The sequence below is a fragment of the Cherax quadricarinatus genome, chromosome 1, assembly GCF_038502225.1.
Source record: "Cherax quadricarinatus isolate ZL_2023a chromosome 1, ASM3850222v1, whole genome shotgun sequence".
NCBI lineage: Eukaryota > Metazoa > Arthropoda > Malacostraca > Decapoda > Parastacidae > Cherax > Cherax quadricarinatus.
This window is the reverse complement of record NC_091292.1, coordinates 101848031-101863937: the sequence shown is the minus strand read 5'-3', so window position 1 is coordinate 101863937 and position 15907 is coordinate 101848031. Positions and strand designations below refer to the sequence as shown.

The 15907-nt window shown below is 39.8% G+C and overlaps 1 protein-coding gene across 2 annotated transcripts in view; it reads right to left on the bottom strand.

The window, feature by feature from the left end:
* Positions 1 to 468: 468 nt before the first annotated feature.
* Positions 469 to 15907, bottom strand: part of LOC128685801 (3'-5' RNA helicase YTHDC2) — a 111892-nt gene continuing 96453 nt past the window's right edge. For both annotated transcript variants that reach the window (XM_070085300.1, XM_070085309.1), the window contains exon 29: positions 469 to 3954. In XM_070085300.1, coding sequence (XP_069941401.1) covers positions 3556 to 3954 — 399 coding nt within the window. In that variant the 3' untranslated portion in view covers positions 469 to 3555. The remainder of the gene's footprint in view (positions 3955 to 15907) is intronic.

Genomic DNA, 15907 nt, shown 5'->3' with positions numbered 1-15907 from the left:
CAAAACTTTTTCTTATTTTCAACAAAATTTGTTGATAACATCTCACCCACTCTCTCATTTGCTCTCTTTTTACATTGCTTCACCACTCTCTTAACCTCTCTCTTTTTCTCCATATACTCTTCCCTCCTTGCATCACTTCTACTTTGTAAAGACTTCTCATATGCTAACTTTTTCTCCCTTACTACTCTCTTTACATCATCATTCCACCAATCGCTCCTCTTCCCTCCTGCACCCACTTTCCTGTAACCACAAACTTCTGCTGAACACTCTAACACTACATTTTTAAACCTACCCCATACCTCTTCGATCCCATTGCCTATGCTCTCATTAGCCCATCTATCCTCCAATAGCTGTTTATATCTTACCCTAACTGCCTCCTCTTTTAGTTTATAAACCTTCACCTCTCTCTTCCCTGATGCTTCTATTCTCCTTGTATCCCATCTACCTTTTACTCTCAGTGTAGCTACAACTAGAAAGTGATCTGATATATCTGTGGCCCCTCTATAAACATGTACATCCTGAAGTCTACTCAACAGTCTTTTATCTACCAATACATAATCCAACAAACTACTGTCATTTCGCCCTACATCATATCGTGTATACTTATTTATCCTCTTTTTCTTAAAATATGTATTACCTATAACTAAACCCCTTTCTATACAAAGTTCAATCAAAGGGCTCCCATTATCATTTACACCTGGCACCCCAAACTTACCTACCACACCCTCTCTAAAAGTTTCTCCTACTTTAGCATTCAGGTCCCCTACCACAATTACTCTCTCACTTGGTTCAAAGGCTCCTATACATTCACTTAACATCTCCCAAAATCTCTCTCTCTCCTCTGCATTCCTCTCTTCTCCAGGTGCATACACGCTTATTATGACCCACTTCTCGCATCCAACCTTTACTTTAATCCACATAATTCTTGAATTTACACATTCATATTCTCTTTTCTCCTTCCATAACTGATCATTTAACATTACTGCTACCCCTTCCTTTGCTCTAACTCTCTCAGATACTCCAGATTTAATCCCATTTATTTCCCCCCACTGAATCTCTCCTACCCCCTTCAGGTTTTGTATGTGTGTAAGTTTATTCAGGTATACACACATACAGTTACATAGATTATCATACATAACAACATATGTGTAGAGAACCCAGGATAACCCAAAAAAGTCAGTGACTTATTTCCATTGCCTTCACTCAGAGCATCATTTCTTCTCAAAATGATGTTACATGAGAATGGGAGTGTTCTTCTTTATTTATTCTACAGTATCAATGTAGAGACAACTTGTACACAAACCGACGTGGACACTTTTTTTGTTTACAAAACTTACGTTTGCCTGGTTTGTTTACATAACTCGGCGCCTGTCCTCTCTCATGCACTCATTCTTTCTCTCTCTCATTTATTTGTTTTATCTCATTTACTTACTCCTGACCCTACATTAAGACAACAAATATTTTAAGGTAAGTAATGAGTGAATTGTATATACATTTTATCGCTCTGGGATGCTTAAATATCATAGAATAGTATGTGTGGGTGGGTTGGCCTGGTATGGTAGCCCGGCTGACTACCATACATACCACACCTGATTTCTTACAATAAATACTACTCATCTCACCCTAGATTAAGACTACAAATATTTTAAGGTAAGTAATGAGTAAACTATATGCATTTTATTGCTCTAGGATGCTTAAATGTAATAGAATATTATGTGGCCTGGTATGGTAGCCCGGCTGACTACCATACATACCACACTTAGATTTCTTACAATAAATACTACTTGTCTCACCCTAGATTAAGACTATAAATATTTTAAGGTAAGTAATGAGTGCACTATGTGTGTATTGTAGTTTTTTATTGTTTTTTGATGCCTAGTTCTATTGCTAACATAATATATGTTAGTGTAAACTTGTTATCTAGTGTTTGTATGCATTTATAAGTGGAAAAAAAGGGTGTTCCACTTTACGGCGGTAGCCTGGAACCTAACCTGCCGTGTAAGTGGGGCCCTACTGTACATAGTTGTACAAAGAAATACAGTGGTTGAGTGTACATGCCAAAAGCCCCTTGTATGTATACCTGAACTTACTTACTTACACAGTCGACTGAAATGTAAACATTTGTAAGATGCAATATTAAATCATAAGTAAATACAAATTTTTTGTCATATTATCTTTTCTTTTTTGATGTTTAGTGTTAGTGATACGCATAACATCTACAGTGTTTTGTATCATATAAGACAATACTAATGTAGGTACTGACAAACAGACGATTCATTTTGTAAGCAGACAACACAAACTTATAGTATTGATAAATACAGTACAGTAAGGTACACGTATTTTCTCTTCTTTATGATTTTCTTAATAACATTTTCTTTTCTCTAGCTTACTTTATTGTAAGAATACATTGTATAATACATATAACATATATATTATGCATTAATCGATTGTGTTATTGGTAAGGCTTCCGGTCAACAGTAGGCTATTAGTAGGTCAGTTTTGAGGAGTCAAAAGTTATACGCAGATTTTCAACTCCAAGGAGGGTCAGTGCCCCTAACCCCTGCATTATTCAAGAATCAACTGTACATGTTAATGAGAGGCCATCATGTAGGAATGTTTGTGATACTCACAAAATAAAGTTTGCTTCAAATTATCTGTGTGTAAATTAATATATATCTGTTAAATAGAACAAATAAAAGATAGTATCACAGATAGATTCAGCTAATGAATGTGACGAGGTTGGTGACTGCAGCAACAAGCTGACAAGTGGGTATAAAGACATGTAATGCAGAGCAAGTCTATTTCAGACAAAATTTTGGTCAAGGTGAAGCTTTATCAAATCATGATACATCTCAATCCTGAGAAAAACATCACTATAAATAAAGGATGCTCTGCATTACATATCTTTCTTCCTCCTTTGGGTCATCCTGTTGTGTTGGGAAATGGTTGATAAGTTAAAAAAAAAAAAAAAAAATATTGATGCTGACAGGACTATCTCTAGAATAATTTAGAGGAGATGCATATCAAGTTTAAAGAAAGAAAGAAAGATCGTCACAAAAAGTAAACATGTGTAATATACCCCATGTGGAGATTTCTGATTATGGCATCATTTATTTTTGACACTAAACAAGGGAGAGAGATTAGTTGAAGATAGGCAAGAAACACACTGATAAGGAAGAGAGCAAAGTGAAGTTCAGTTACTAAACATTTTTGCATATATTAGATGATTGGCTTTAAGGCCACAATTAAAAAAAAATTTATAAACAAATTAAAATTATTCTAAGCCCTGAAAATGTTATGTTCATTTTTAAAGATGAAGAATAATTAACTAGTTTTTTTCTTTCTACTAAACAGCTGAGTAAAGTATTAAAATACTGAGTATACCAATTTATAATTGAACAAACTTATAACAACACCCTATCACATTTCTAGATGCAGTGAAGACATTCTTTACTATGAAGACTATCAGTATTTTGAACAAGGGTGCAAATCTTGATAGTTCTAGTGTATATAAAGTTTTTAAAGCTGTTTTGAGTACCTTATTGATCTACTACTCTAGCGCCTGTACCCCCCTCTGTAGCCACCCCGGTATCCTCCTCCTCCTCCCCCACCTCCTCCTCCTCCTCCTCCCCCACTCCCACTACCGCCCCCTCCACTGCCACCACCACTGGTATTCCCACCACTACCACCACTGCTTCCACTATACCCATATCCATTTCCATAGTTTCTTCCAAAGGGATGATGGAAGGGAGAATGAACTGCTCCAATATGTGAGGGGTGGAGAGGATGTCGAGGTGGAGGTGGACCCTGAGGGTCATGCATCATAGGAGGACCACCACTACCCACCATATATGTATTAGAACCTTTATAGTTGCCCCCACCATTACTGTTGCTTCCTCCACTATTCTTATCCCAAAGTCGTATCAGTTGTTCTCCAATGCTTGCTTCCACTTCCTGCAATAAAAAAAATAATTTATAAATATTCAGCATTCTTGCAAAATGGAAGATGAAAGTTAAGACACATGTGCAACATCTGGATATCTTTATTGCAGACGTTTCGCCATCCAGTGGCTTTATCAATACAGATTCTAGGACATAATAGGAAGACAGTAGAACTATATACAAAAGATGAGGTAATCAGTCCCTCGGCCTTGGAGTTAGTGTTCACATGTGCAACATCTGCATCGTGGTGGAGGAGAATCTGGAGCAAAGGCAAGAAGACTGGCGGTTATATAGGCGTCAGTGGATAGGGACGGGCAGCAGACGAGGGCAGTCACTGGTAGGCGGGATTCCGCCAGTCTTCTTGCCTTTGCTCCAGATTCTCCTCCACCACGATGCTGTGAACACTAACTCCAAGGCCGAGGGACTGATTACCTCATCTTTTGTATATAGTTCTACTGTCTTCCTATTATATCCTAGAATCTGTATTGATAAAGCCACTGGATGGTGAAATGTCTGCAATAAAGATATCCAGATGTTGCACATGTGTCTTAACTTTCATATTGTCGGTATTTTATACCTTTCTTGCACAACTTGTCAGACACTGCAACATCATGGAATCTTGGTTCAGAGGACATCTACAAGACCTTCTTCACTGCAACTAACCCATCTCTTTGGGAAGGACCTACTTCCACTGGGGAATCCCGCCTACCAGTGACTGCCCTCGTCTGCTGCCCGTCCCTATCCACTGACGCCTATATAACCGCCAGTCTTCTTGCCTTTGCTCCAGATTCTCCTCCACCACGATGCTGTGAACACTAACTCCAAGGCCGAGGGACTGATTACCTCATCTTTTGTATATAGTTCTACTGTCTTCCTATTATGTCCTAGAATCTGTATTGATAAAGCCACTGGATGGCGAAACGTCTGCAATAAAGATATCCAGATGTTGCACATGTGTCTTAACTTTCATATTGTCGGTATTTTATACCTTTCTTGCACAACTTGTCAGACACTGCAACATCATGGAATCTTGGTTCAGAGGACATCTACAAGACCTTCTTCACGGCTGCTGCAACTAACCCATCTCTTTGGGAAGGACCTACTTCCACTGGGGAATCCCGCCTACCAGTGACTGCCCTCGTCTGCTGCCCGTCCCTATCCACTGACGCCTATATAACTGCCAGTCTTCTTGCCTTTGCTCCAGATTCTCCTCCACCACGATGCTGTGAACACTAACTCCAAGGCCGAGGGACTGATTACCTCATCTTTTGTATATAGTTCTACTGTCTTCCTATTATGTCCTAGAATCTGTATTGATAAAGCCACTGGATGGCGAAACGTCTGCAATAAAGATATCCAGATGTTGCACATGTGTCTTAACTTTCATATTGTCGGTATTTTATACCTTTCTTGCACAAAATGGAAGATAATGAAAAGTATCCACAGAAAATAATTTTAGCAGAGGAGCATAAATAAGTTATTTAAAATTCAGTGCAAGTTGTTGTTGCAGGGAAGTGGAACAGAATTCTTCCTCCATAAGCCATGTGTGTCGTAAGAGGCGACTAAAATGCCAGGAGTAAGGGGCTAGTAACCCCTTCTCCTGTATAAATTACTAAATTTAAAAAGAGAAACTTTTGTTTTTCTTTTTTGGGTCACCCTGCCTTGGTGGGATACGGCTGGTTTGCTACAAAAAAAAAAAAAAAATATATATATTTTTTTTTCAACAAGTCGGCTGTCTCCCACTGAGGCAGGGTGACCCAAAAAAGAAAGAAAATCCCCAAAAAGAAAATACTTTCATCATCATTCAACACTTTCACCACACTCACACATTATCACTGCTTTTGCAGAGGTGCTCAGAATACAACAGTTTAGAAGCATATACAGTGGACCCCCGGTTAACGATATTTTTTCACTCCAGAAGTATGCTCAGGTGCCAGTACCGACCGAATTTGTTCCCATAAGAAATATTGTGAAGTAGATTAGTCCATTTCAGACCCCCAAACATACACGTACAAATGCACTTACATAAATACACTTACATAATTGGTCACATTCGGAGGTAATCGTTATGCGGGGGTCCACTGTACGTATAAAGATACACAACATATCCCTCCAAACTGCCAATATCCCAAACCCCTCCTTTAAAGTGCAGGCATTGTACTTCCCATTTCCAGGACTCAAGTCCGACTATATGAAAATAACCAGTTTCCCTGAATCCCTTCACTAAATATTACCCTGCTCACACTCCAACAGATCGTCAGGTCCCAAGTATCATTCGTCTCCATTCACTCCTATCTAACACGCTCATGCATGCTTGCTGGAAGTCCAAGCCCCTTGCCCACAAAACCTCCTTTACCCCCTCTTTCCAACCCTTTCGAGGACAACCCCTACCCCTCCTTCCTTCTCCTATAGATTTATATGCTTTCCATGTCATTCTACTTTGATCCATTCTCTCTAAATGACCAAACCACCTCAACAACCCCTCTTCTGCCCTCTGACTTTTGCTTTTATTAACTCCACACCTTCTCCTAGTTTCCACACACTCTGAATTTTCTGCATAATATTTACACCACACATTGCCCCAAGACGGGACATCTCCACTGCCTCCAACCGTCTCCTCACTGCTGCATTTACCACCCAAGCTTCACATCCATATAAGAGTGTTGGTACTACTATACTTTCATACATTCCCTTCTTTGCATCCATAGATAACGTTTTTTGACTCCACATATACCTCAACGCACCACTCACCTTTTTTCCCTCATCAATTCTATGATTAACCTCATCCTTCATAAATCCATCCGCTGACAGGTCAACTCCCAAGTATCCTTTTGAAAACATTCACTTCTTCCATACTCCTCCTCCCCAATTTGATATCCAATTTTTCTTTATCTAAATCATTTGATACCCTCATCACCTTACTCTTTTCTATGTTCACTTTCAACTTTCTACCTTTACACACATATGCTTCAATGTAAACACTTGATCTACACATCCCCTACCCACTCTGAAGCCTCCCTGCTCATCCGCAATCCTACATTCTGTCTTACCTCTAATTCTTTCAATTATAACCCTACCGTATACTTTTCCTGGTATACTCAGTAAACTTATTCCTCTATAATTTTTACAATCTCTTTTGTCCCCTTTCCCTTTATATAAAGGGACTATACATGCTCTCCGCCAATCCCTAGGTACCTTCCCCTCTTTCATACATTTATTAAACAAAAGTACCAACCACTCCAACACTATATCCCCCCCTGCTTTTAACATTTCTGTCATGATCCCATCAGTTCCAGCTGCTTTACCCCCTTTCATTCTACGTAATGCCTCACGTACCTCCACCACACTTACATTCTGCTCTTCTTCACTCCTAAAAGATGGTATACCTCCCTGGCCAGTGCATGAAATTACCGCCTCCCTTTCTTCCTCAACATTTAAAAGTTCCTCAAAATATTCTCGCCATCTACCTAATACCTCCCTCTCCCCATCTACTAACTCCCCTACTCTGTTCTTAACTGACAAATCCATACTTTCCCTAGGCTTTCTTAACTTGTTTAACACACTCCAAAATTTTTTCTTATTTTCATTAACATTTCTTGACAGTGCCTCTCCCACTCTTTCATCTGCTCTCTTTTTGCACTCTCTCACCACTCTCTTCATCTTTCTTTTACTCTCCATATACTCTGCTCTTCTTATAACACTTCTGCTTTGTAAAAACATCTCGTAAGCTACCTTTTTCTCTTTTATCACACCCTTTACTTCATCATTCCACCAATCACTCCTCTTTCCTCCTGCCCCCACCCTCCTATAACCACAAACTTCTGCCCCACATTCTAATACTGCATTTTTAAAACTATTCCAACCCTCTTCAACCCCCCCACTACTCATCTTTGCACTATCCCACCTTTCTGCCAATAGTCACTTATATCTCGCCCGAACTTCCTCCTCCCTTAGTTTATACACTTTCACCTCCCTCTTACTTGTTGTTGCCACCTTCCTCTTTTCCCATCTACCTCTTACTCTAACTGTAGCTACAACTAAATAATGATCCGATATATCATTTGCCCCTCTATAAACATGTACATCCTGGAGCCTACCCATCAACCTTTTATCCACCAATACATAATCTAACAAACTACTTTCATTACGTGCTACATCATACCTTGTATATTTATTTATCCTCTTTTTCATAAAATATGTATTACTTATTACCAAATTTCTTTCTACACATAGCTCAATTAAAGGTTCCCCATTTACATTTACCCCTGGCACCCCAAATTTACCTACTACTCCCTCCATAACATTTTTACCCACTTTAGCATTGAAATCCCCAACCACCATTACTCTCACACTTGATTCAAAACTCCCCACGCATTTACTCAACATTTCCCAGAATCTCTCTCTCTCCTCTACACTTCTCTCTTCTCCAGGTGCATACACGCTTACTATAACCCACTTTTCACATCCAATCTTTATTTTACTCCACATAATCCTTGAATTTATACATTTGTAGTCCCTCTTTTCCTGCCATAGCTTATCCTTCAACATTATTGCTACTCCTTCTTTAGCTCTAACTCTATTTGAAACCCCTGACCTAATCCCATTTATTCCTCTCCATTGAAACTCTCCCACCCCCTTCAGCTTTGTTTCACTTAAAGCCAGGACATATATATATACATATATATATATATATATATACATACATATATATATATATACACATACATATATATATATATATTTTTTTTTTTTTTTTTTTTTATCACACCGGCCGATTCCCACCAAGGCAGGGTGGCCCGAAAAAGAAAAACTTTCACCATCATTCACTCCATCACTGTCTTGCCAGAAGGGTGCTTTACACTACAGTTTTTAAACTGCAACATTAACACCCCTCCTTCAGAGTGCAGGCACTGTACTTCCCATCTCCAGGACTCAAGTCCGGCCTGCCGGTTTCCCTGAATCCCTTCATAAATGTTACTTTGCTCACACTCCAACAGCACGTCAAGTATTAAAAACCATTTGTCTCCATTCACTCCTATCAAACACGCTCACGCATGCCTGCTGGAAGTCCAAGCCCCTCGCACACAAAACCTCCTTTACCCCCTCCCTCCAACCCTTCCTAGGCCGACCCCTACCCCGCCTTCCTTCCACTACAGACTGATACACTCTTGAAGTCATTCTGTTTCGCTCCATTCTCTCTACATGTCCGAACCACCTCAACAACCCTTCCTCAGCCCTCTGGACAACAGTTTTGGTAATCCCGCACCTCCTCCTAACTTCCAAACTACGAATTCTCTGCATTATATTCACACCACACATTGCCCTCAGACATGACATCTCCACTGCCTCCAGCCTTCTCCTCGCTGCAACATTCATCACCCACGCTTCACACCCATATAAGAGCGTTGGTAAAACTATACTCTCATACATTCCCCTCTTTGCCTCCAAGGACAAGGTTCTTTGTCTCCACAGACTCCTAAGTGCACCACTCACTCTTTTTCCCTCATCAATTCTATGATTCACCTCATCTTTCATAGACCCATCCGCTGACACGTCCACTCCCAAATATCTGAATACGTTCACCTCCTCCATACTCTCTCCCTCCAATCTGATATTCAATCTTTCATCACCTAATCTTTTTGTTATCCTCATAACCTTACTCTTTCCTGTATTCACCTTTAATTTTCTTCTTTTGCACACCCTACCAAATTCATCCACCAATCTCTGCAACTTCTCTTCAGAATCTCCCAAGAGCACAGTGTCATCAGCAAAGAGCAGCTGTGACAACTCCCACTTTGTGTGTGATTCTTTATCTTTTAACTCCACGCCTCTTGCCAAGACCCTCGCATTTACTTCTCTTACAACCCCATCTATAAATATATTAAACAACCACGGTGACATCACACATCCTTGTCTAAGGCCTACTTTTACTGGGAAAAAATTTCCCTCTTTCCTACATACTCTAACTTGAGCCTCACTATCCTCGTAAAAACTCTTCACTGCTTTCAGTAACCTACCTCCTACACCATACACTTGCAACATCTGCCACATTGCCCCCCTATCCACCCTGTCATACGCCTTTTCCAAATCCATAAATGCCACAAAGACCTCTTTAGCCTTATCTAAATACTGTTCACTTATATGTTTCACTGTAAACACCTGGTCCACACACCCCCTACCTTTCCTAAAGCCTCCTTGTTCATCTGCTATCCTATTCTCCGTCTTACTCTTAATTCTTTCAATTATAACTCTACCATACACTTTACCAGGTACACTCAACAGACTTATCCCCCTATAATTTTTGCACTCTCTTTTATCCCCTTTGCCTTTATACAAAGGAACTATGCATGCTCTCTGCCAATCCCTAGGTACCTTACCCTCTTCCATACATTTATTAAATAATTGCACCAACCACTCCAAAACTATATCCCCACCTGCTTTTAACATTTCTATCTTTATCCCATCAATCCCGGCTGCCTTACCCCCTTTCATTTTACCTACTGCCTCACGAACTTCCCCCACACTCACAACTGGCTCTTCCTCACTCCTACAAGATGTTATTCCTCCTTGCCCTATACACGAAATCACAGCTTCCCTATCTTCATCAACATTTAACAATTCCTCAAAATATTCCTTCCATCTTCCCAATACCTCTAACTCTCCATTTAATAACTCTCCTCTCCTATTTTTAACTGACAAATCAATTTGTTCTCTAGGCTTTCTTAACTTGTTAATCTCACTCCAAAACTTTTTCTTATTTTCAACAAAATTTGTTGATAACATCTCACCCACTCTCTCATTTGCTCTCTTTTTACATTGCTTCACCACTCTCTTAACCTCTCTCTTTTTCTCCATATACTCTTCCCTCCTTGCATCACTTTTACTTTGTAAAAACTTCTCATATGCTAACTTTTTCTCCCTTACTACTCTCTTTACATCATCATTCCACCAATCGCTCCTCTTCCCTCCTGCACCCACTTTCCTGTAACCACAAACTTCTGCTGAACACTCTAACACTACATTTTTAAACCTACCCCATACCTCTTCGACCCCATTGCCTATGCTCTCATTAGCCCATCTATCCTCCAATAGCTGTTTATATCTTACCCTAACTGCCTCCTCTTTTAGTTTATAAACCTTCACCTCTCTCTTCCCTGATGCTTCTATTCTCCTTGTATCCCATCTACCTTTTACTCTCAGTGTAGCTACAACTAGAAAGTGATCTGATATATCTGTGGCCCCTCTATAAACATGTACATCCTGAAGTCTACTCAACAGTCTTTTATCTACCAATACATAATCCAACAAACTACTGTCATTTCGCCCTACATCATATCGTGTATACTTATTTATCCTCTTTTTCTTAAAATATGTATTACCTATAACTAAACCCCTTTCTATACAAAGTTCAATCAAAGGGCTCCCATTATCATTTACACCTGGGGCCCCGCTTTACGGCGTTTCACTTTATGGCGTTCCGCTAATATGGTCATTTCAAAATATGACCAAAACTCGCTATACGGCTCCCCCCACCTGTCTTTCTAATACGGTCACAGCGACCCACCGAGTTTGTTTACATCCTCCCTGAGCACATCTCCTTATTATGTCTGGAAACTTTCCAAAATTTCAAGTGTTTTAAAGTTATTGTATATTTTATATGTATTGTACTTGATAAACTTGTGTACACCTGTACCTAAATAAACTTACACACTGTGCTGGCATGTAGGTACACATTAAAATCACTAAGAGTCTCTCTACTCTTGATGCAATAATAATAATAATAATAATAATAGTAATAATAATAATCTCTTGGGCGCATTAATGTCGCATATTACGTTAATATAGACATTTCCCTTAATCTATGATATTTTTTTCAAAATTATATAAGAAACACATTATGTAACACACAAACATGATACATGCACCCACAGTATAAAAATTTATACAAATATATATGAGATGTTTACCAAACGGTTTGTAGAAGTGTCGGAAGAATTACGGTTTCTCTAGCCTGTCACCTGTTACTAGGGATAACTGTAGAAAAATATTCCTTTCGTATGCCTTCACTTTATAGCTATAATTCTGTACTAACTTGTACACAGTGTAAGAGTATTTGTTTCGTGATTTAATTATTATAATAATAACAAAAATATTATAAGGTATAAGTTTCACAAACTCTTACAAATGTACATGAATGAACTAAAACTGGACACGTATTAATACCGTCTATTTCGCCTGACCGAGTGATCGTCCACAACCTGTTCAGTTTGTTTGTTTGTTTACGCTGTCTGAGCTCGGTGTATCATTAAATGTTGTATATTACGTTAATATACACATTTTCATTAATCCATCCGTGATATTTTTTTCAAAATTATATAATAAACACGATACATAACATAAATACGTAACATATGTGTAGAGAACCTAGGATAACCCAAAAAAGTCAGAGTGACTTTTACTTCCATTGCCTTCACTCAGAGCATCATTTCTTCTCAAAATGATGTTACATGAGAATGGGAGTGTTCTTCTTTATTTATTTTTTTTTTTTTTTATTATCACACCGGCCGATTCCCACCAAGGCAGGGTGGCCCGAAAAAGAAAAACTTTCACCATCATTCACTCCATCACTGTCTTGCCAGAAGGGTGCTTTACACTACAGTTTTTAAACTGCAACATTAACACCCCTCCTTCAGAGTGCAGGCACTGTACTTCCCATCTCCAGGACTCAAGTCCGGCCTGCCGGTTTCCCTGAATCCCTTCATAAATGTTACTTTGCTCACACTCCAACAGCACGTCAAGTATTAAAAACCATTTGTCTCCATTCACTCCTATCAAACACGCTCACGCATGCCTGCTGGAAGTCCAAGCCCCTCGCACACAAAACCTCCTTTACCCCCTCCCTCCAACCCTTCCTAGGCCGACCCCTACCCCGCCTTCCTTCCACTACAGACTGATACACTCTTGAAGTCATTCTGTTTCGCTCCATTCTCTCTACATGTCCGAACCACCTCAACAACCCTTCCTCAGCCCTCTGGACAACAGTTTTGGTAATCCCGCACCTCCTCCTAACTTCCAAACTACGAATTCTCTGCATTATATTCACACCACACATTGCCCTCAGACATGACATCTCCACTGCCTCCAGCCTTCTCCTCGCTGCAACATTCATCACCCACGCTTCACACCCATATAAGAGCGTTGGTAAAACTATACTCTCATACATTCCCCTCTTTGCCTCCAAGGACAAAGTTCTTTGTCTCCACAGACTCCTAAGTGCACCACTCACTCTTTTTCCCTCATCAATTCTATGATTCACCTCATCTTTCATAGACCCATCCGCTGACACGTCCACTCCCAAATATCTGAATACGTTCACCTCCTCCATACTCTCTCCCTCCAATCTGATATTCAATCTTTCATCACCTAATCTTTTTGTTATCCTCATAACCTTACTCTTTCCTGTATTCACCTTTAATTTTCTTCTTTTGCACACCCTACCAAATTCATCCACCAATCTCTGCAACTTCTCTTCAGAATCTCCCAAGAGCACAGTGTCATCAGCAAAGAGCAGCTGTGACAACTCCCACTTTGTGTGTGATTCTTTATCTTTTAACTCCACGCCTCTTGCCAAGACCCTCGCATTTACTTCTCTTACAACCCCATCTATAAATATATTAAACAACCACGGTGACATCACACATCCTTGTCTAAGGCCTACTTTTACTGGGAAAAAATTTCCCTCTTTCCTACATACTCTAACTTGAGCCTCACTATCCTCGTAAAAACTCTTCACTGCTTTCAGTAACCTACCTCCTACACCATACACTTGCAACATCTGCCACATTGCCCCCCTATCCACCCTGTCATACGCCTTTTCCAAATCCATAAATGCCACAAAGACCTCTTTAGCCTTATCTAAATACTGTTCACTTATATGTTTCACTGTAAACACCTGGTCCACACACCCCCTACCTTTCCTAAAGCCTCCTTGTTCATCTGCTATCCTATTCTCCGTCTTACTCTTAATTCTTTCAATTATAACTCTACCATACACTTTACCAGGTACACTCAACAGACTTATCCCCCTATAATTTTTGCACTCTCTTTTATCCCCTTTGCCTTTATACAAAGGAACTATGCATGCTCTCTGCCAATCCCTAGGTACCTTACCCTCTTCCATACATTTATTAAATAATTGCACCAACCACTCCAAAACTATATCCCCACCTGCTTTTAACATTTCTATCTTTATCCCATCAATCCCGGCTGCCTTACCCCCTTTCATTTTACCTACTGCCTCACGAACTTCCCCCACACTCACAACTGGCTCTTCCTCACTCCTACAAGATGTTATTCCTCCTTGCCCTATACACGAAATCACAGCTTCCCTATCTTCATCAACATTTAACAATTCCTCAAAATATTCCTTCCATCTTCCCAATACCTCTAACTCTCCATTTAATAACTCTCCTCTCCATATCAATGTAGAGACAACCTGTACACAATGTAACTTGTACACAAACCAGACGTGTACACTGTTTACAAAACTTACCTTCGCCTGGTTTGTTTACATAACTCTGCGCCTGTCCTCTCTCATGCACTCATTCTTTCTCTCTGGTATGGTAGCCTGGCTGACTACCATACATACCACACTTGATTTTTTACAATAAATACTACTCATTTCACCCTATATTTTAAGGTAAGTAATGAGTGAACTGTATATACATTTTATCGCTCTGGGATGCTTAAATATCATAGAATAGTATGTGTGGGTGGGTTGGCCTGGTATGGTAGCCAGGCTGACTACCATACATACCACACTTGATTTCTTACAATAAACACTGCTTGTCTCACCCTAGATTAAGACTATAAATATTTTAAGGTAAGTAATGAGTGCACTGTGTGTATTGTACTTTTTTATTGTTTTTTGATGCCTGGTTCTATTGCTAACATAATATATGTTAGTGTAAACTTGTTATCTAGTGTTTGTATGCATTTGTAAGTGGAAAAAAAGGGTGTTCCACTTTACGGCAGTTTCCGCTTTACGGCGGTAGCCTGGAACCTAACCCGCCGTATAAGTGGGGCCCTCCTGTATATTATATTTATATATATATATATATATATTTATATATATATATTTATATATATTATATTTATATATATATATTACATTTATATATATATATATCTTTGTCCTTGGAGGCAAAGAGGGGAATGTATGAGAGTATAGTTTTACCAACGCTCTTATATGGGTGTGAAGCATGGGTGATGAATGTTGCAGCGAGGAGAAGGCTGGAGGCAGTGGAGATGTCATGTCTGAGAGCAATGTGTGGTGTGAATATAATGCAGAGAATTCGTAGTTTGGAAGTTAGGAGGAGGTGCGGGATTACCAAAACTGTTGTCCAGAGGGCTGAGGAAGGGTTGTTGAGGTGGTTCGGACATGTGGAGAGAATGGAGCGAAACAGAATAACTTCAAGAGTGTATCAGTCTGTAGTGGAAGGAAGGCGGGGTAGGGGTCGGCCTAGGAAAGGTTGGAGGGAGGGGGTAAAGGAGGTTTTGTGTGCGAGGGGCTTGGACTTCCAGCAGGCATGCGTGACCGTGTTTGATAGGAGTGAATGGAAACAAGTGGTTTTTAATACTTGACGTGCTGTTCGAGTGTGAGCAAAGTAACATTTATGAAGGGGTTCCGGGAAACCGGCAGGCCGGACTTGAGTCCTGGAGATGGGAAGTACAGTGCCTGCACTCTGAAGGAGGGGTGTTAATGTTGCAGTTTAAAAACTGTAGTGTAAAGCACCCTTCTGGCAAGACAGTGATGGAGTGAATGATGGTGAAAGTTTTTCTTTTTCGGGTCACCCTGCCTTGGTGGGAATCGGCCAGTGTGATAATAAAAAAATATATATATATTTTTTTTTTCAACAAGTCGGCCGTCTCCCACCGAGGCAGGGTGACCCCAAAAAAAGAAAGA